The sequence below is a fragment of the Hydra vulgaris genome, chromosome 06 (genome assembly GCF_038396675.1).
Source record: "Hydra vulgaris chromosome 06, alternate assembly HydraT2T_AEP".
In the NCBI taxonomy this organism is placed as follows: Eukaryota; Metazoa; Cnidaria; class Hydrozoa; order Anthoathecata; family Hydridae; genus Hydra; species Hydra vulgaris.
The window spans coordinates 31,172,501-31,194,791 of NC_088925.1; the positions used below are offsets into that span (position 1 = coordinate 31,172,501).

The 22,291-nt window shown below is 28.0% G+C and overlaps 1 protein-coding gene across 4 annotated transcripts in view; it reads right to left on the reverse strand.

Moving 5' to 3' along the window:
- The window catches only part of LOC101239997 (girdin), a 57,516-nt gene that overhangs the window by 27,122 nt on the left and 8,103 nt on the right, over positions 1 to 22,291 (reverse strand). For all 4 annotated transcript variants that reach the window (XM_065799852.1, XM_065799853.1, XM_065799854.1 and 1 more), the window contains exons 2-6: positions 21,899 to 22,011; positions 21,477 to 21,795; positions 10,860 to 10,928; positions 6,647 to 6,691; positions 4,564 to 4,883 (exon numbers count right to left, since the gene is read on the reverse strand). In XM_065799852.1, coding sequence (XP_065655924.1) covers positions 4,564 to 4,883; positions 6,647 to 6,691; positions 10,860 to 10,928; positions 21,477 to 21,795; positions 21,899 to 22,011 — 866 coding nt within the window. The remainder of the gene's footprint in view (positions 1 to 4,563; positions 4,884 to 6,646; positions 6,692 to 10,859; positions 10,929 to 21,476; positions 21,796 to 21,898; positions 22,012 to 22,291) is intronic.

Genomic DNA, 22,291 nt, shown 5'->3' on the forward strand with positions numbered 1-22,291 from the left:
TAACTTGTTACTAGATCTTTTAAACTGAAAGTTAAGAATTAATTCTTTATTTGTTGCAAAAGTTATCTGAGTTAAGTTTTCTATCAGGCTTTCTTCTTCAAATAAATAAGCTCTAGCTTTTAGTCTCGTAATTTTAGCCATTTTGAATATTATTTAAAAAAATATTAAAGCACTTATTATTAGTAACGCAAATTTAGTTTAAATACTTTGTCTTCGCATTGGAAAGTAGTTGTTAAATTTTAAATTATTATTTAAGTACCTTGGTATATACATTTTCTAAAAATATTTTCCGATCAAATTTCCGGATTTTCAATTTATTGCTCTCTAATGTTTATTAAGTAGGGGCCATTAAGGTTAGTGTCCGGGGCATGTTACTCCATGGATCCAATTATTATTTTTTTTAAACTTCATTTAACACTAATAAAAAAACTATTCAAATTATAGTTTTTTCCGGGTTTGGAAACAGTTTATTAGGGTATAAAAAAAGTTTATTATACGCCACCGAGAAAGAAAATTTGGATTTTTCACCAATTTCAAAATATTATGTAGACTAATTTCTTTATTTTTTCGACATGCTCCTTTTATGTGATAAACATTCAATCCAACATATAACATTTAAAAAAAAAGAAGATAAATTTAGATAAATTTTAAGGTCTATTGCTACCACTTTCTTAGAAATCCATAAACTCGATGCTGTAAAATATTGCGAGATTGCTCTAAAAAAAAACACTTTTCCCAGAGAAGACTACAAGGAGTTATTGAAACTAACCCTAATGTACTTATGCCCGCCAGGCGTTTAAAACACCCGACAATTTTGGCCTAAAATCGAACTGGCGGGGACCCTAAAAATTAAATTTTTTTTATTTTTTTTTGCTCAAACTTATTTTTATACAAATAGTCAATTTATAAATCGATTCGCAAGTTCGATTTCAAAAATTGATAAAATATGAAACACCCTAATATATAAATATATATGTATATATATATTATTAAAATTCAATAAATACGGCTGCGTATAAACTTTTTTGAAAAAAATATATTTGTTTTTATTTCAATATATACTATTTGATATTTCGCTGATCTATTGTGATCAGCATCATCAGGTATAATAAAAATCGTAACAAAGAAAATCATTCTAATAAAAACAAACCGTTAAAAAGATAACATTAAAAAGAGCATGAGAAAATACAAAATATAACTAAATGTTGACAGATAATCTAGTAAAAAATGGCCCCCAAGCTTTTGTTGTGACGTTATCACCATAATCCTTATTAAGAACATTTTCGCCACTTTCTAACACTTGTCGAACTTTAGCTTTGTTTATTTCCAGGGATTCTCGAATTTTCCAAATATGATTTTCTGGAGCTACTGATATGGTTTTTGGGTTTAATCAGTCAAAAGTACCTTGGCATGATTTGGAATGCTCAGTAGCACCAGAACTGGCTCATTTTCCCTTTTTACTATTTTTCTGGTGCTCAATACATCTTGATATAATTTTTTTTTGATTTCACCAATGTATATAATAGAGTTGCATGAACATTTTATTTGGTATACGCCTAGGTTTGTATTTGGAGGAAGTTTTGTTTTATTGTTACAGAATATATTGTTTAAATTTGGAGATGATGTAAATATAACTTTTATGTTTTGTTTTTTAAATTCTTTTCTAAGTTTGGGACCAACAATTGTTATCCATGATATTTTAATTGCTTTATAAATGGTTGGTTGTCAGTTGGTTGATAATTGGTATTTTTTTCATCTATTTTAATATAGTCTCTGGCGATATTAGTTAAATTGTTCTTGTCATGCCCGTTTTCAACAAATATTTTTATTAAAAAATCAATTTCCTGTTGGAGGTATTTTTGAGACATACTCTTTTTGCACGGCTTAAAAACCCTTTGACTACGCCAGTAATAAAATTAGGATTGATATTTGAATTCGGTTTAAGTTGAATATTAGTTATTGTTTCTTTTCAATGTATTTGAAATTCATAAACTCCATGCATTGTGTTCATAATATTAATATCTAGAAAATTAAGTTGTTTTTGGTGGTTTTCGAGTTCAACAGTGTACTTTATGGCAGGATTTTGTTCGTTTAGGATATTTAGAAACATTTGTTCTTGTTTTATTGAGTTAAAGCGTGACAATCATCTCCATATCTCATGAAAGTTTTTGGTTCACATGTTTGAATAGTAGCTATATTAAGTGCTTTTCTTCCTATATTTTGTAGAAACGCTTCCACAAGAGCAACCATTAAGGACAAACCTATAGGACCTGAATTAGGTATTATTCGGATTTTATTTTCATATAAAAAATAGCAAACTAGTTCAATTAATTGGTGTTAAAAATAGTAAACAAAGTTCTATTAATTGGTGTATGCCTACAAGCAAAAGTTTTGTTCGAGTCTTTAAGTCATCATTGTTATTATTTAACATATCAATAATAACTGGAATAGCTTCGTTAATGGGTATGGATGGATATAAATTAACTATATCAAAAGAAACTTGAACTTTATTGGGATCTATTTTCCAATGTCTGGCTTCATTAACAAAATTATTTGAATTAATAAGTCTATTTTTGTTTTTGTTTAGTGTTGGTTGAATGATATTAATGCAGTATTTGGAGGTTCCATATGGTGGTGTGTTGATTGTTGATACAACAGGACGCATTGGGTAATCTTTTTCAGGCCTGTGCACTTTAATCACTCCATATATTCTAGGTGGTACGCAAACTGATGGATACATTTTAAAATACGTAGTTGTGTCTAACTTACTCTCTTTTCTTAATTTACACAATTGTTTTTGAAATTTGGTAGTAAGTGTGGGTGTTGGGTCATGATCAATAATTCTGCTATTTTAAATTTGTTCTTCTAATTTGTTCATTTCATTATACCTGATGGCGCTATATATATATATATATATATATATATATACACATACATATACATATACATATACATATATATATATATATATATATATATATATATATATATATATATATATATATATATATATATATATATATATATATATATATATATATATATATATATATATATATATATATTATTCGATATTTCGCTGGTCTATTGTTATCAGTGCCGTCAGGTATAATAAAATGAACAAATTAAAAGAACAAATTAAAAATAGCAGAATTATTGATCATGACCCAACACCCACACATATCTTGAATGCCATAATAGCATAAAATAAGTATATTTTTTTAGAAATAACATTTTTAATTCTTGACATGTTTTTTAATTTAATTACAAACATACAAAATAAACCAATAAAAATGAGTATATATATATATATATATATATATCCACACATATCTTGAATGCCATAATAGCATAAAATAAGTATATTTTTTTAGAAATAACATCTTTAATTCTTGACATGTTTTGTAATTTAATTACAAAAATACAAAATAAAACAATAAAAATGAGTATATATATATATATATATATATATATATATATATATATATATATATATATATATATATATATATATATATATTAGGCCTTGTTATGAAAATAAAATGCACAACACTTAGAAGTAATGGGATGTAAAATGTCCTAAAATCTTTTTTTTTTCTTCATATTTACAGACAAACAGAAATAACACAATATTTTTAATTCTTGACATATTTTGTAATATAATTACAAAAATACAAAATAAACCAATAAAAATGAGTGTATATATATATATATATATATATATATATATATATATATATATATATATATATATATATATATATATATATATATATATGAAAATAAAATGCACAACACTTAGAAGTAATAGGATGTAAAATGTCCTAAAATCTTTTTTTTTTTCATATTTACAGACAATTTTTCTAAACAACATACTAAATTATGAATGCAATTTAGTTTAATTTAAAAATAAACTTAAAATAATAAAAAAAATGTTAAAATGTAAATAGGTTATATAAAAGTTTATTTACTTATTTTACTTAATAAACAGAAAATTTTAAATATTGCAAGAATTGCAATGAAAACTCCAAAATAGATATTTTACCAGCAATTTTGTTGTGACCAAATTAATGTTTGGTTCAATTTATTAATGCAATTTTTTTACTAAATGGCTCATATGCATTTACTAAGTGTATATTAATGAATAAACATTCATTTGATGCAAAAAATTCTCATATTTTGGCTCGCCCCCTGAACCTTATTATTTATTTTTTTACTGCTAAATTTAAAGTTCTTTTATACTCATATATTATGTGGATATTTTAATCCATAGTAAAAGTATTTTAAATTTAGCAAAAAGAATTTGCAATAAGGTCCAAGTAGTTTAGAAAAAATCCTAAAGATTTTTGGTGTCAAATAGATAGGATGGGAAATAGAACCTAAGTGTAATCTATGAATAATCAAATTTAGCATTAAAAACACTTTTGTTTTGCTTTATTTAACTGAAATATAATTTTTAATTGAAATTAAAGCTAAAAAAAAATTAAAGCTAACATCAAAATCAAAAATGTAAAAATACACAAACTTAAAAAAAAAAATTTATAAAATAAACTACTAGTTTACCTCTCAGCTTTCTGAACATCATTTCCTGTTTTCAAGTTTTCATTTTCTACTTTCAAGGTTTCATTTTCAACCTTTAAGGTATTAAATTCTTCTTGTGAATTTTTTTTAATTTCATTTTCTATTTTCAAGGTATTCTTTTCAAGTTTCAAATTTTCATTTTCTACTTTCAATATATTTTTTTCAAGTTTCAAATTTTCATTTTCTATTTTCAAGGTGTTCTTTTCAAGTTTCAAGGTTTCATTTTCTACTTTTAAAGTATCATTTTCAAGTTTCAAGGTATCAAATGCTTTTTGTAAAACTTTATTTGTATGAAACAAAACCTATGTTGAAATATTATTAATTATTTTTATTAATTAATAATATAATTGTAACTATTCTTATTAATTAATAATAAAATTAAGAAAAAATTATTTTGTAAATACATTTAATGGAAATATTTTTTTCATTACAGGCACTATAACCAGCAGTAATTTAGGCAATACCATTTATGGAATCTCCTATCTCCTTTCCTCACCCCCCCCCCTCCTCCTATACCCAGTTCAGCTGCCATAGTTGCACTGCATAAATAAAATTTTGAAATTTGCTATATAGGGGAGAGTGGGGTAATGGCGAACGCGGGGTAACTCCGAACATGGTCAAAACAGCATTGTAAAAAAATAAATTCGACAATTTTTTTTTACCTGCTGAGAAGGGATCCTATGCTCAGTTCCAGACGTGCAGTAGTGTAATGAAGCTGCGGATGTTGTTCACTATAATTTGATTTTAAATTTTTCTGATAATTTTATGCAACTTTTTTCTTGAGTAACACTCTGTTGTAGCTTCTATGGAAATAAAGTCACTCCTTTTTTTTGTTTTTGTTGCATAATATAGTTTTTAGACTTAGTTATTACAATTAGCTTTTTATTCGCTATTACACAACAGTGCTTGTGATTGCCCCCCAATGTGTTCGGAATTACCCCACGTAGGCAGGGTAATTCCGAACACCAATGGTTTTATTTCTGGCATAAATTTTTATTTTATAATAAGATTTTTAAAAATTCCTTTTGAGGGCTTTGTGACTGAGTAGTTAAACTAATTGATAAGCAATAAATATGATCAATTTTGTATAACTGGTGTCTTTAATTCGCATTCCCGCTTAGGTGTTCGCCAATACCCCACTCTCCCCTAATAATAAAATAAAATGCACTGCATAAAATAAAATTTTGAAATTTGCTAATGGCTCTAATGGTATTATTTCTAAAGTTTATTTTATGCAAAAACATAAACATTAGCAAACAAGCATCCAGAAATGCTAACAGATTTGCTTTTGTTATAAAATTATTTAAAAACAGTTATTAGATGCATAAAAACCCTACTACACTGTGGCTATAAAAAAAAACCTACTACACTGTGGCTATAAAAAAAACCTACTACACTGTGGCTATAAAAAAAAACCTACTACACTGTGGCTATAAAAAAAACCTACTACACTGTGGCTATAAAAAAAACCTACTACACTGTGGCTATAAAAAAAACCTACTACACTGTGGCTATAAAAAAAAAGCCTACTATACTGTGACTACAAAAAAACCCTACTACACTGTGGCTACAAAAAAAAGCCCTACTAGGCTGTGGCTACAAAAAAACTTAAAGAAGTTAAAAAATCAAAAATAGATGTATAAATCCCACATTTTATTATCAAACAATTCTGTAAACAAGTATAATAACGACTTTCTATAAAAATTATTAGTTTTATTAATATTTATTATTAATATTAATAATTATATAAACATTTTTTAAACGAACATAAAAGTTTATTTCTTCATAGTTTTTCTTTTAATATTTTGCACCATTATGGAAATGCAAAAAAGAGTGAGTTTTTAAATGTATATACGAATAAAGAAAAAAAATCACGAAGGGGGGGGGGGAAGAGTTGTGCAGGATGATTTTTTAAAACTCTATTTACATTTTTAATATAGAGAAGAAGAGATAAAATGTTTAAATACATAATACCATTTTACTAATTTGTCAGGTCAGGACAATTGTCAGGACATTTGAAAGAATTATCTAAATCATTTACAAAATAATAAAATACTTAGCTTACCTTCAACTGTTCCAAATCATTTTTCTTTTTTTCTTCATTTTCAATCTAGAGTTGAAACAACTATATTGATATGGAATTGTCATATAAAATGATATTCACACAATAAATAAAGCTGATTTAGCATTTTAGTGAAGAGACAACTAAATAAAGCTGATTTAGCATTTTAGTGAAGAGACAACTAAATAAAGCTGATTTAGCATTTTAGTGAAGAGACAACTAAATAAGGCTGATTTAGCATTTTAGTGAAGAGACAACTAAATAAGGCTGATTTAGCATTTTAGTGAAGAGACAACTAAATAAAGCTGATTTAGCATTTTAGTGAGGAGACAACTAAATAAGGCTGATTTAGCATTTTAGTGAAGAGACAACTAAATAAAGCTGATTTAGCATTTTAGTGAAGAGACAACTAAATAAAGCTGATTTAGCATTTTAGTGAAGACACAACTAAATAAGGCTGATTTAGCATTTTAGTGAAGAGACAACTAAATAAGGCTGATTTAGCATTTTAGTGAAGAGACAACTAAATAAAGCTGATTTAGCATTTTAGTGAGGAGACAACTAAATAAGGCTGATTTAGCATTTTAGTGAAGAGACAACTAAATAAGGCTGATTTAGCATTTTAGTGAAGAGTCAACTAAATAAGGCTGATTTAGCATTTTAGTGAAGAGACAACTAAATAAAGCTGATTTAGCATTTTAGTGAAGACACAACTAAATAAGGCTGATTTAGCATTTTAGTGAAGAGACAACTAAGCAACTTTATTATTTAATATTTATTCAAGTTAGGGGATTTAAAAAAATATATATTTGCTAGAGGAATTCAAGAATAACACTCTAAAGATTTGATTGCTTTAAGAGATAACTTGTTTATTAAATTTAATTTAATTATTATTTAATAGTATTGTTATTGTTGATTTTATTTTTTGTTTATTTTATTTAGGTGTCACTCTTTTGACTAGTTTTTAACTTTATGAGCGACACCTAACCTGATTTGTAAAATTATAATTAAATTTGTCATCTTTAAAATTTGGTTAAACAAATGAATGAAAATTTTGTAACATGACATAGTTTTTTTTTAGTATGATATTTTAGTATGATATTTAGTGACTTTATTAGGACCTATATACTCATGGCTATAAAGAGGGCGCAAGCCAGTAACTCACCGCCACCCCCAGTGGTGGTGAGTTACTGGCTTTTACTTTAAACAAATTCTTAATATCCTTCTTTAAGAAATTAGTTAAAGTAAAGTGTAACCTTTTAAATAAAAAACACTTTTGCTTACTTTTAATATATTTACTTTAATATATTTGCTTACTTTTAATATATTTTAATATATTTATGTATCCTTGTTAATACTTTTGGTGTGCACTGTCAAGGCCATATAAGGAGCCCTAAGTTATGACTTTGGGATAATTACCAGAACTGAGAAAACTGCATAGTTCATTGCTTGGATTGCCGTGCTCTATCTATGAATGAGTCAAGTTCTTTTTAAATTTAAATCATGCCCAAAGTAACCCAAAATATTAAAAATAAAAACCTTCTCCACTACCTAACTGTTTCAATATATCTTTCACAAATATTCATAGTCTTCAAAGTAACATTACATCAGTTGAGTCTTACCTCTTGCAATATCACCAAACTTGCTTATTCTTTGTGAGACTGACTTAAATTTGGCTATTTTTTCTTCAGACCTCAGTATTGATTCACCTGAATCCCCCTATTATCGTACCTCTTACAACTACCTTAAAGCTGACTGGGATTCTTTCCGTGATTTTCTTCGAGATGGTAGTTGGTAGAAATCTTTTGCCTTCCTGTCAACAAATATGCTTCTTACATAACCTCATGGATTCAGGCTGGCATGGAATCTTTTGTTCCCTCTCAACGATTCCAGGTCAAGCCTCACTCTCCTCCATGGTTTTCATCGCACTATGCCGCCGCGATTGCCAATTGAAACCATTACTTCCATATCTATCAGCAAAACAATTCTCCAAAAAACATCTGTTTATTACTGCTAGAAACCATTGTCTAGCGTTTTGTCTAATGCCAAAGCCAGCTATTCTCAGGTCATGAAATCTTGTATCTTATCTCAAAAATTAGACTCTCGCGATTTCTGGAGAATCTTTAATAGTATTAATAATAAGGACAAATCTTTAGTTTCACCTCTCTTGTATGGTTCAGACTTTGTCACCTCACCTAAAGACAAAGCTGAATTGTTTGCTAAAAACTTTTTATCAATATCATCTCTTGATTCCACTAGTTGTGTTCTACCTGATATTGCCAACAAGCAGATTGATCCATTGCTTGACATTCGTATCACTCCAGCATCTGTATCTAAAGTGATTTCCTGCCTAGACTCTTCTACAGCTTGTGGCCCTTACAGCATACCTGTTATTGTCTTGCAGAAGTGTTCTCCGGTGCTGTCGTCTATACTCTCAAACTATTCAACAAGTGCTTATCAGAGTCTTGTTTTCTAGCCTGCTGGAAAGCGGCATCTGTTATCCCTATCTTCAAAAATTCTGGAGAGCGATCTGATTTGTCTAACTACCATCCCATAAGTCTTCTTCCTATCATAAGCAAGGTTTTTGAATCTTTAATTAACAAACACTTAATTTCTCATCTTGAATCTAATAACTTACTTTCTGACCATTAATATGGATTTCGATCTTCTCGTTCTACAGCTGATTTGCTAACAGTAATAACTGACAGGTTTTATCGTGCATTAGATGAAGGTGGAGAGGTTAAGGTCATCGCTCTTGACATTTCAAAAGCTTTTGATAAAGTTTGGCATGCTAGTCTTCTCCATAAGCTTTGACATTTCAAAAGCTTTTGATAAAGTTTGGCATGCTAGTCTTCTCCATAAGCTTTCTTCTAATGGTGTATTTGGCAACATCTTTAAGATTATTGAATCCTTCCTTTCCAATCGTAGTATAAAAGTTGTCCTTGATGAACAACACTCTTCTTCTTATTCTGTAACTTCAGGAGTTCCTCAAGGTTCAATCCTCGGCCCTATACTCTTTTTAATTTACATTAACGATCTTCCAGATATTCTCGCATCTAAGGTGGCATTGTTTGCTGATGAGACTACCATTTATTCTTGTCGTGATAAGAAACCAACACCCTCTGATTGCTTGGAGGGGGCATTTGAGCTTGAAAAGGATCTCACTTCTGTATTAACTTAATTTTACCTTTTTGTATATACAAAATAACTTAATGGTTATGCAATAAATCGAATTAAGTTTTATTGTATTTTAATTTAAAATCAATTTTTAATAAAAACAATTTTTTTAATTATTAGTTTAGAATTTTAGAAAGTCAACAAAAACAACTTGCAATTTACATAAACCTTGTGATGTAGCATATGATATTAGTATAGACCGTAGCATATGATATTAGTATAGACCTTTAAGCCATTTTTTCTCTTCAGACTAAGAACCATTGATGACTAAATAATTGTTTATTATTATCAAAAATTGATTATAAAAGTCCTATCATAAAATAATAAGAATTTTTCAAAATATATATTTTTAAAAATCTACTAATTCCCACTTAGGGGTAAGAAAGTATCATTACATATATTACAACAAATGATAAAACATATATTACATATATTACAACAAATGATAAAAGTGTCTAAAATAGTTGATAACATAATAATATATAACATAATAATGTATATATATATATATATATGCAATGCAATAGTGGTGATAATACAATGCGGTAGTGGTGTAGTGGTAAGAGCGCTCGCTTTGTAAGCGAGAGGTTCGGAGTTCGACTCCCACCACGTCCCTGGAAGTACCGCGCTCAACTTAGTTTCTCCGCGCAGCGGCCTTGCTTGGCAAGGTTTGTGTTTCAGAGTTAAAGAGTTGAGAGAGGGTTGCACCACGAATAACGACTAAAAAAAAAAAAAAAAATTAAAAAAAAAAAAAATAAAAAAAAAAAAAAAAAAAAAATGAGTATCCTCCTCGACTGTAGTGGCCCCCCTCGGGCCTTGGGGAGGTGAATAATACAAAAAAAAAAAAAAAAAAAAAAATATATATATATATATATATATATATATAAATATATATATATATATATGTAAATATATATATATATATATATATATAAATATATATATATATATATAAATATATATATATATATATATATATATATATATATTTATCATTTACATTCAATTTTTATTCTATTACTATTAACTCATAATTTACCATTTTTTCTGTATAAATCATATCCATTTCTTTAGTAACATTTTTTAAATTTGTATTAGCAGCTTTTAACTAAAAATAAATATCCAGAAATATAATTTAAAATAACTAAATCTGCTTAAAACACTGTTTTTATCTAACTTAAAAAATAAAAATGCTTCTTATTGCAGCTAACATTATAAAGTACATTATTAACGTAAACATTATAACATATAATAGTATACCCAATAAAACCCAGATTCCCAGGTTTTATTGGGGGTTTTTTAAGCGGGTTTAATTGGGCAGGTTTTTTAATGCCAACCCTGGTAGTAAGTATCTGGCTGTGGTAAGAATCTGATTTTGGTAAGAATCTGTCTGTGTTATGTCCCTGACTGTGGTAAGTACCTGGCTGTGGATTCAAAACAGTACTAAATACTAAATATTGTTATAATATTGCTATGCATAAACTGTTATTTTCAGTTGTTTTCATTTTAAAAGTAACAACAATCATTTTAAGGCTTTAAAATGTGATAAACTGATTTGGACTATTTAATTTAATAAGCAAAAGATTATTAATTAATTATAACTAATTAAGTGCAATCATGTAATGTGTTCATAAAAAAGCTGATGCAAATAACTAACCTTATAAATTTTCTTTCTATAGCCAGAATAGAAATTACAATTTATATGAAAAAAATATTTAAATTATTTGCTAATGGAAAGTTCAAGCTCAGAAAAAATAAAAATAAAAATTTGCAATAAAACAAAAAAGTGCAACTTCTGCCAAAATGCAAAATACTGTAAAATTAGATGTATTAAAATTGGTGCTTATATTAAAATTACGCGTTTGCACAAAATAATGAAATCCTATTAATTCCTAAAATTGTTCAACATGGTCTGATTTTTTGTATGGTTATTCCTTATTTGTATGGTTATTCCTTAGAACAACGTTTTAAATATAGTAGAACAAAGGAGAGTGGCTAGGAATACTTTGAATTTTACAACATAATTTTAATCCACCCTATTAAATCCCCTTGACATAACATGAATAGCAAAATTTGATTGGGCAATAGTAGGAATTCTCAATGATTATTAAACTATTAGGATAAATTCTCAATGATTATCAAACTGTTAGGATAAAGTCAGACCTTTTAGATTCAGAGGAAGAACTCTAACTCTAACAAATTTTACAATTCAACCAGTTAATTGCTGCACTCTACTATATATAATTACCTGTCTATTAAATTAAAAATGAAAAGACTATGCAAAACATCTGCATAGTCTGATTATAGATCATAGATCTGCTCTTACTGAAAATTTGTTTAAACAAGCCAATATTTTCAAAACACTCTTTGCATGTGTTTAATATTGATAGTAGTTCTAATGATATATATTATAGTATATACTAATATATTAAGTATACATTTTTCATCTAATCATGTTTTCTATATTAAAAGGATTGAAATCCAATAGATTTATTGATACTAGCAAGTTTCCTAGTACAGCTTTTCTATTTCATTGCAGCTTTGATTATCATATCCATATCCGGAAATTTTCAGTTTTCAAATTTAACTTAGGTTTAAAAAAAAGCATATATGTTTTTTTTTAAACTTTTTAAACGTTTTTTCAATAATTTTACAGGTTAAACATAAATCACTCTTAAATCTTAAATAAGAAAAAAAAAAAATTTATTTAAAAATTATTTTAGGTATTTTTTAGATTTTTAATATTTTTTTTAAAAAGTTTTCAAAGTAAATTTAAGGTCATTTTCATTTAGAAACTGAAATAACTATAATGTAAACAAACAAATAAATTACAATTTTACAAATATTAATCCAAAAAATAAATTGTATTTTGGTCTAAAGGTAAGCTTCACTGTCATGAGTACTTTAAATAAAAAGCTAACAAATGTAAATATGTTGGATTGGGTTGTTTTAAAAATATAAAACTGCTCAGAATCTGTGATAACCAGTGTGAAATTTTTTATTTTATTTTCTGGTTAGACTTTCTTTAAAAAAGTGGCTTTTATTAACTTGTATTAAATTAGAAAAAAATTACGACCTCCTCAACTTTGGAAAAAATCCTAAAATTGCTAAAATGAAACTAGATGTAGATTCTTTCTATTCATCCACAAGTCATTACAGATAAGTTTTTTGATTGGCTACTATTGTCTGCAATAAATGGGCAAAATATAGGCAGCTTGTTGCAATTTAGAACTCAAATATATCTAAGAGCAAAATGTCCACTCGCTTAAAAAGTCCAATTTTCAGCCATTTTGAGATGCTTGTAAATTTTTCTAACACTTTGTTTTGATCTAGGATTAACAGCATATAAGACCATTAGACCCAACTATCTGAAAATGCAAACATTATGAACTTGTCAGATTCACACCAAAAATGCTAGCATTTTTAAATAACCCTATTTTTCAATTATCAACAGTTGAATGTGTTACAAGAAACCAGTGCCTCTCTAATGTGTCAACTGGCCTATGTGAAGGGTGCAACTAATTATAAGTCAATTCTTAATTTTAAAAAAAAATAGTTGGTTGCCCTCTCCTTGATCTGGTCTTTATAGTAGATAGGAGCTCAAATAAAGGGGGCAGTAACTTTTTAGAGACCTTCATTTCAGTTCAAATGAAGGTCTCTAAATTAATTTAGATATTTAGATACTTAATATCTAAGTATTTAAACTAATTTTAAATTGAAACCATTATTTCTTTAAATTCTATTTTATTATAGGTGATCAGTGGTCTGTATGTAATATGGACCCCACCTCCCTGCCATCCCTAAGGTAAGGGTAAGGGGGGTGGCACCAATCAAAGGGGGTGGGGGTGTGTAACCAATCATAAAGTTTTCTTCGAATTGGTTGAAATATAATAATTTGACTCAAAAGAAGAACAAACAGACATGAGCATGGAAAATTTTATGTGTTCATTTATACACAAGAAAGGTGTACAGAACAAGTTCCTTAATGTTGAACGTGCGCTCTGTATTTTGCTTGTGCTGATAGCAAACTCATTGGCTGAAATAATGTTTTGTAAAATGAAATTGATCAAAAATAGGCTGCTTACCTCAATGCTTCGTGAATCACTAATCTCTTATGAGTTTTAAAAGCAACATCATAAGAGAAATAAACCTTGATGATACCATCAATGGTTTTGCTAACCGAAAAGCTAGAAAAGACTATTGCTTATTTTGCTAACCGAAAATCTAGGAACACTATTGTTTATTGCACACTATTTTCTGTAACATTTACTTATTAGATTTTATTGGTAAAAAAAACTTATGTCTTTAATTAAATCACTAAATCAGTAGTGACAAATCAGGCCTGAGACCAGATGCATGAGACCGGATGCATGAGAATCTTCGCATAGTATTTTGATCATTGCAATTCTTCAATCCCATTGTGTCATTTGTGCAAAAAAAGTTTGAACAAAATCATTGATTTTCTTAAAGCGTTGTTATTTCCCCATCGATCTGGTGATTATGAGAGCCATGTAAATCAATAATTTCTAGAAACTTGAAAGGATCCAAAATACTGGTAAAACAAAGGAAAATAAATTATTGGGTTTTGTGAAGAGAAGAATGCTGGTGGTATTATTTGTCAAGTCAGGTATATCTTCCAATGGCAGTCTAAACTCTCTCGCCCACCTCTTTGTCAATCAGATCAAGGTAAGCCAGTTTTGACATAAATCTGCCATTTTATGTTACTGTTGTATCCCAGCAAGTACTTAAAATTATTTTTTCAACATTCTACTGTTGCAAAAGATAAATGCATTCATTTGTTTGTGAGTCAGCTGTTCCTGATTTCAAGTTTTAAATTTCAAGAATATTTTCTTGTAGACAGTCTGGGGTTTTTCCCGAAAGAATAACAGTAAGTTTGTCTGATAGTTTTATTTCAGTATTTGCAAGAATTTTACTATCCCAGTGAGAAACTGAATATTCTTATACAACAAATCTTTGTGAAGTTTTCTTATTTTCTTGTGGGTGCATTTTACAACTGATCTACTAAGAGATATCTCATCATTTAAGACACCTGCTTTGCCGAGACAAATCCAAGAAATCTGATTGCTGGAAATTTTAGCTTAATCAGCTGCTGCAGCAATTTCAGGGTCATTTTTCTTGAAAGGGAAATCTGAAAAAACATTTTAAATTTTCTTGTTTGGGAAAATGTGGAAGTTTGAAAAAAGCTTTGTAAATCATTTTCTGTTTCAGAACTTTATCTTGAGTTTCTTGAAGCCTCTGATTAGCAACCTTTTCTTTTTTGCTCTTGGACTTTTTTAATTTGAAGTTGTTTGTTTCTGATTTTTTTTTTTTGTATACTCTGTAAATACTACTTGTTAGTTCAAGCTCCCAAGTACATCTTTTTTATTGATTTTTAATCCAGTAAAAGTCAGTATCTTCTTTCCTTGAGGGTCATTCCATGCCAAGTGGTGCAAAGGTCCCTTATGGACCATCTCAGATTTTATTGAAATTTTTTGATTTTGTACATATATATGTTAAAAGCATGTTTTGAAAATTTTAGATCAATATCTAATATGGTTCTTGAGAAAACGCTATTTAAGTAGTGGGCTATTTTGCATAAAATTTCACTCTACAAGAAAAAAGGGTTTTTTCATCATTTTTAACAGCCAATAACTTTTGAACAAGTTAGTTTTATACTTCAATTATTATAAGATGTGCTCTGGATACTTTGAAAAAAGAAAAAAATATTATTTCTGGCATCTTAACTTTTTCCATAATGGCGGGCTAAAGTTGATTTTTTTGTTTTAAGAATAAGTTTTTTTGTGATTTTAAATACCTTAATCTTAAAAACTAGTTACAAAGTTAATACAAATCAAATTGCCTGCTGATCTACATGTGGTGGATAAACATTTTTAAAAAAATCAGTTGATTAAAGAGCTGCATTCAAAAGTTATAGGTCTCCAAAATGAGTCAGATCGAGATTTTCGTAAAATTGATCTGTGATGCAAAGCATCTGTTACCTAAGATGGCACTTTTTTTTTTTTATAAAATTTTTTATACGCATCAATTAAAGACTGTTAATTAATAAAAACCAAAAAAATTAATGGGCGCTTATTTATAACCCCCGAAAGGTAGTCTCTAAAAGTCAGGTAAATTTTCCATAAAATTCTGAAATTGACATAATAAATAAATGCATTGAATTATATAATGTTATTTATTATGAAATATCAATTAAAAAATATCAATGCTTAAAGCCTTTTAATCCCTTTAGATAAAGAACTTTTAAATCCTAATAGATAAAGTCCCCTCCCCTCTGTCCCCTCCCCTCTTTATAATACAATAATTTTTTTAATGAAAAACAAACAAAATGTTTTTAAGAAAATAAACAAAAATAATAAAATTTACAAAAAGTTAAATTTCTCAAATAATAAAATAATCTCATTGATTTCTTTTAAGTCAATACTATAAAATCTTCCACTGTTTGACTGGACTTTAAGAGATTGCACTTTGCATAAAATATGCATTAGAGGTACCCAACAAAGATCATCTCTGCATGGCCACGTAAACTTGTTACATAAAGACTTTTTCATGAATTTCATATTAAGATCTTGTTGCTCTTCTGAAATACTAAGAATGTTTCCTAAATACCATTGAGCATCGTAAATGCAGGCCACATATTCTCCTGGTGAGTAACTGGAAATTTTATTAATATAAATTCTGCAAGTAGAAAAATCCACATTAGTGCAAAAAATATCAAATGAGACTCTTCTTATTTTTATTGAGGTAAGTGACATTGGGATAAAACTGTGGTGGTTTCGTGTCCCAGGTATTGTCGAACAAGAACGATATCTCTCTTCCAAATTGAAGTTTGTAGTATGTGTTTCTATTGAAACTTTGTCAACAAAAAAAAAAGATATTCCTTTGACGTGTTGAACACACCAGCTGTACATTTTGCTTGGTGTGTCAATAGGATTGTTTAGTGATTGTAGACTGTCTTGTGCAACAAGATATTTCACTGTTCCACCAACACCATCACAAGGGCTTTTACCATGCGATGTTGCAAAAAAGTGCCACTCTGCAGCCATGTCAAAATCGTGTTTATGGTAGCATAAGTTGATAAGATTTTTGTAATTTTTATATTGTGATGCAGCTCCATCACTAAAATAGATAATGTGTTCAAATGTTTGTAATTGTTTAAGTTTATCAATAACATTACCGATAAAGCAATGAACAGCATCTGTTCCATGTTTCAGATGATCTGATATAACACAATAACTTTGACTATCAAGTTTTCCATCTTTTATAAAATACGCAACAAAGGGGTGCACAGTTGCTTGGCTGTTATTCCAGTGAAAACCTTGCACTACATCCTGTATTAGAAAACTATAGTTTTCTGCAAAGTCAAGAAGAACCAAAGCTTGATTTTCTTTTAAATTAGTTTTCAAATGTTGGTAGTAGGTGGCTTGACTTTTTGATATAAAATGATGCACTCGTAAACTAACTGTTCATAAACCATTTAACTGTTCATAAACCATTTCAATAAATTCATCTAAAGGTAGAGTTGCTGGTACTAAAGTACATTTGATTTTTGCCATTGATAAAAGTTAACTTCACTAATTTCTTTTTCTGTAAACAAAGTGTCAATGTAGTCTAACAAAACCTTTTTAGCAGGACATTTATTGCAGCTATGCAGCATACAATCTCTATTTTCAATGCTACAAACCATTAATTTTAATAAGATTTTGTAATCAGAAATTCCAGGAATTTTCTGTACAAGGAGCTTTACATTTTGATGGTACTGGCAAACACAAACTGCATGCAGACCAGAAGCACCACCCACAGGAATGCACCACTTGGGCCTTAGCTCACAAAATTTTAAAAATCCAACTTTAAGATAATTATATTTCTTTTTAAACTCAATATGTAGCTCTTTCATATTGACTAGTAGAAGGTGCTTTTGGATATGTTGCTTTTTACTATCTACTTTAACTGAAACAAACTCTTTTTTTCCTGGACAAACCCTTGAATATTCATCGCATTCGTAGAAATGAACAACCTCTGTAATTACATCTTCGCTTAGTTTTCTACCCGATTTTGGAGAAGGTTTTGATAGTATTCCACTTTTTTTACTTAATTTTCTGGCTTGTACTACAGATCTTTTTGAAGTAAAAAAAAACTTCTGAGTTTTCTCTATTGACCAACTGTCTGGAGTGAGTGTAAGAAGTGTGATTTTTTCAGAATTTGACAATGTTTTTTCAAATTTTGACTTAATTTGAGTCATAATATTGTCTAAATCTGTGTTTGTTTTTTTCAAACATTTTTTTGAGGGTGATTCAATTCCACAAAGTGCAGCTATTTCTAAACCTAGCACATTGGCAACAGCCTTTTGTGTATGAGCTCTTACGCTATCAATTTTACGCTTTCCATATGCAACTCTATCTTTTTTTGAAACAAGTTTTAGAGGTGAGCATCCAAAACTTGCAATACTTGAATTAAGATCTTCTTTTAATGTATGGTTGTCAACATAAATTTCTTTTTCTTGGAGTTCATTTTCTTTTGTATTATGTTTGCAATTCAGAACTTTTCTGCAACTAGTGCAAATTTTTTGACCAGGTATTAAACCAAAATCTTTGGCATATGAAAGACTGATAACTCTAAGAGAATCTAAAAAATAACGGAAATAATTATTAAATATTTTTTTTTTATTTATTTAGTGTTATTAAGGTATTTTTATTAAATTAAGATATTAAATATTGAAACTTACTTTTCACATTTTTTGCTTGCTTATTCAACGGATTACAACAATACCTGCGATGTTCATTCTCATACCTCGACAAGTAAACTTTCTCGTGATAGCTACAAATAAAATCTATGGGATTTATTTTGCTTCTCAAAGAAATAAGCTCTTGGTTTAGTTTAGACAGTTCTTGGTAGCGTTTACTTTTATTAGATAGATAGCACTGTTCATTTAATGCTTTACCAATACAGCAAGTAGAAAGCTCAGGCATATTACTTATTATTAATTAGTTCTAAAATACAACAATTTATTTGGTTTTATTAGTACTTTTTAGATTGACATACTAGTAATATAGAATTAAATGAAACAATAACTAAACTTTTAAAAAGTAATAATTTTTTATGGAAAATTTACCTGACTTTTAGAGACTACCTTTTGGGGGTTATAAATAAGCGCCCATTAATTTTTTTGGTTTTTATTAATTAACAGTCTTTAATTGATGCGTATAAAAAATTTTATAAAAAAAAAAAAGTGCCATCTTAGGTAACAGATGCTTTGCATCACAGATCAATTTTACGAAAATCTCGATCTGACTCATTTTGGAGACCTATAACTTTTGAATGCAGCTCTTTAATCAACTGATTTTTTTAAAAATGTTTATCCACCACATGTAGATCAGCAGGCAATTTGATTTGTATTAACTTTGTAACTAGTTTTTAAGATTAAGGTATTTAAAATCACAAAAAAACTTATTCTTAAAACAAAAAAATCAACTTTAGCCCGCCATTATGGAAAAAGTTAAGATGCCAGAAATAATATTTTTTTCTTTTTTCAAAGTATCCAGAGCACATCTTATAATAATTGAAGTATAAAACTAACTTGTTCAAAAGTTATTGGCTGTTAAAAATGATGAAAAAACCCTTTTTTCTTGTAGAGTGAAATTTTATGCAAAATAGCCCACTACTTAAATAGCGTTTTCTCAAGAACCATATTAGATATTGATCTAAAATTTTCAAAACATGCTTTTAACATATATATGTACAAAATCAAAAAATTTCAATAAAATCTGAGATGGTCCATGAGGGACCTCATTAAAATTTGCACCACTTGGCATGGAATGACCCTTGAAGTAACAGATTGAGTTCCATCACTTTGAATAGTTTCAAATGCATCAGCAGCAAAGAAGTCACAGAATTCAACAATTTTTTCTTTGAATTCTTTTAATTTTGTTTTTGATTTGTAGATTCACCTAATCATTTTGTCTTTTCATAATTTTCAGTGAAACCCTATTTATAGATAACTTTTGCCTCATTTACTACTTGATAAATAATAGTTGAGATTATTTCTGGATCCAGGTGAAAATTTTTGAATGTGCAACAATGTCAAAAGGAATTCTTGATTGGGTGGAAGATTGTTTCCAGAAAACTGGATAATGCTGTGATTGTATTTTTTTTTTTTTTTTTTTTTGCTTCACTAGGTTCGTGAGTAGTCAACTGGTCACCTATTTTGGCTTAATTGATGTGTAAACCTCACATACCATGTCCTTATATACACCATAAGAATTTTCTAAAGCACTCCAGATTAAGATCTTTCTGAAACCTTTAAAAATATTCTTCTAGGTTAAAAAGTTTATAGAATACCTCCAGAACTTTTATTTATCTTCCAGTTATTTTAATTTTATAACATTCCAGAATATAATAATAATAAAATGTTCTTAAAGGTTTAAGAATTTTGTGAAAAGTGCTTTAATATTTTGGTAGGTTCCAAAATTTTCTATAAATTTGCACAATGACCTTGAACAGGCCTGAATATTTTGGACCTTCCTTAAATAATATGGAATCTTTTAAAATCTTATGAAATGTAGTGGGACATTCCAGAGCATTTTGGAAACCTGTTTAGAACTTTACAATGTGTTCTTGATCATTCCTTTTTTTTGAAACCTTCCAACTTTAAGCAACAATTTTTGTATAATAAAAAACAAGTTTATGGTGATTTAAGAACTAATAATAATATGAACAATATCATAAAACTTTAGGTGTCTTTGGGGGAAGGGGAGAATATTAGAGTTTTGCTAGAAGAATAAAATTTCATACTAGTCACACAGGATTAATATCTACACGAAAATTTTTGGTCATTTGAGCAATTTTAAATTTTTTGAACAACCTCAAACATTTAGTGCAGAATTTTCAAGGTTGTAACAAAAAATACCTCAATTACCATATTTTCCTAAATTTTTCTTATAAAAAAACGATCTTCTTGCAGGATTTTAAGGCCACTAATACTAATTTAAGACTTTTCCAGGTACTGGCCACCCTGTAAATTCACTTTTAAAAATATTTAAAATCAATTTGAACTGGGTGCCTAAATTTCTCAAAAACATTTTTTTGAGCTATGACATTAAAATATAAAAAGTCTAATTAAATATAGATAAACAACTTTTTAAACAGAAATTAATAAACAACTTATTGATGGAGTTATTCTAATCCTACTAAGAAACTATGTAGTATTATTATTAATCTTTTTTTATTTATATTTTTTTTAAAGTAAAACGTCCTTAAAAAAACTTGAAAAATTTACTGACTGCATAGTCGAAACATAGATAAAATATTTACAGTAAAGTAACTATTAATTAAAACTTGAACTGATATTAGGTAATAATAATGTTATGCATAAAAAAATATGCACATAGCTTTTATAGTTTTATGTATTAACAACATTTAAAGATTTTATCTAATAGTAATTCTATTAATATCCACCTTGAATAAATAATATATAGTAGATGATGATGATGATGATGATGATGATGATGATGATGATGATGATGATGATGATGATGATGATGATGATGATGATGATGATGATGATGATGATGATGTTGATAAAATATGCTATAATAAAATGAGCAATGATATCAAAAATAAAAACTAAGATACAATATACCTTCTCAATTGTTATCTTTAAACTTGTCATTATATCAAAGTTCTTCCTCAATTCTAACATTACTTTCAATTTAAACTCTTCTAACAATTCTGAAAATTCTTTCTGAAAATTGTTAAACTTCACCATAATAATACAAAAAACATTTTTTATTTTCTTTAAAATTTCCTGTAGAATGAGCAAGTCACAAATAACTTGATGTTTTACATTTTTTAAGTTCAAACTAGCTTCATTTATTATTGTTGAAAATGACATTAATTTTTCATTAAGGAGCAAAATTTCAGATTCTTTTTCAATTACAAACAAGCTTTTTTGGTGATCTCTAAAAAATGTAGTGATATATAATATCTTTAAAAGAAAAACTCAATCAGACTTTTCAAAAAAAATCTTATTTGATCCGTCTTTCAAATTTTTTCAGCTATTACATTTTCTTGGTAGCCTCATATTCAAAAGTTAGCTCTTTGTACTGCAAATTTAAGTGCCTAATATTATTTTTTAATAAAACCTCTCTTGTATCAAATTCTTTTAGTCTTTCAACCTAAAAAAATTAAAATAACTAGTAAAACAAATAAATAAGCAACAATATCTTTATGCAACTTTTTTTTTTTTAAAGAAATACATGTATACAGTGGTATGCATTATTTATTTTTGTATAATATTTTTTGTGTTATTTTATTAGTTATGTTTGGAAAGTACAAAGAAACTTAAGATTTTAACTAATTTAACTTAAAATTTTATTAATTAATTATTATTTGTTATAGCTTAAAACAAGCTCCTGTTTGGAGAAAACCAAGTTGAATCACATTATTTTATTGCAC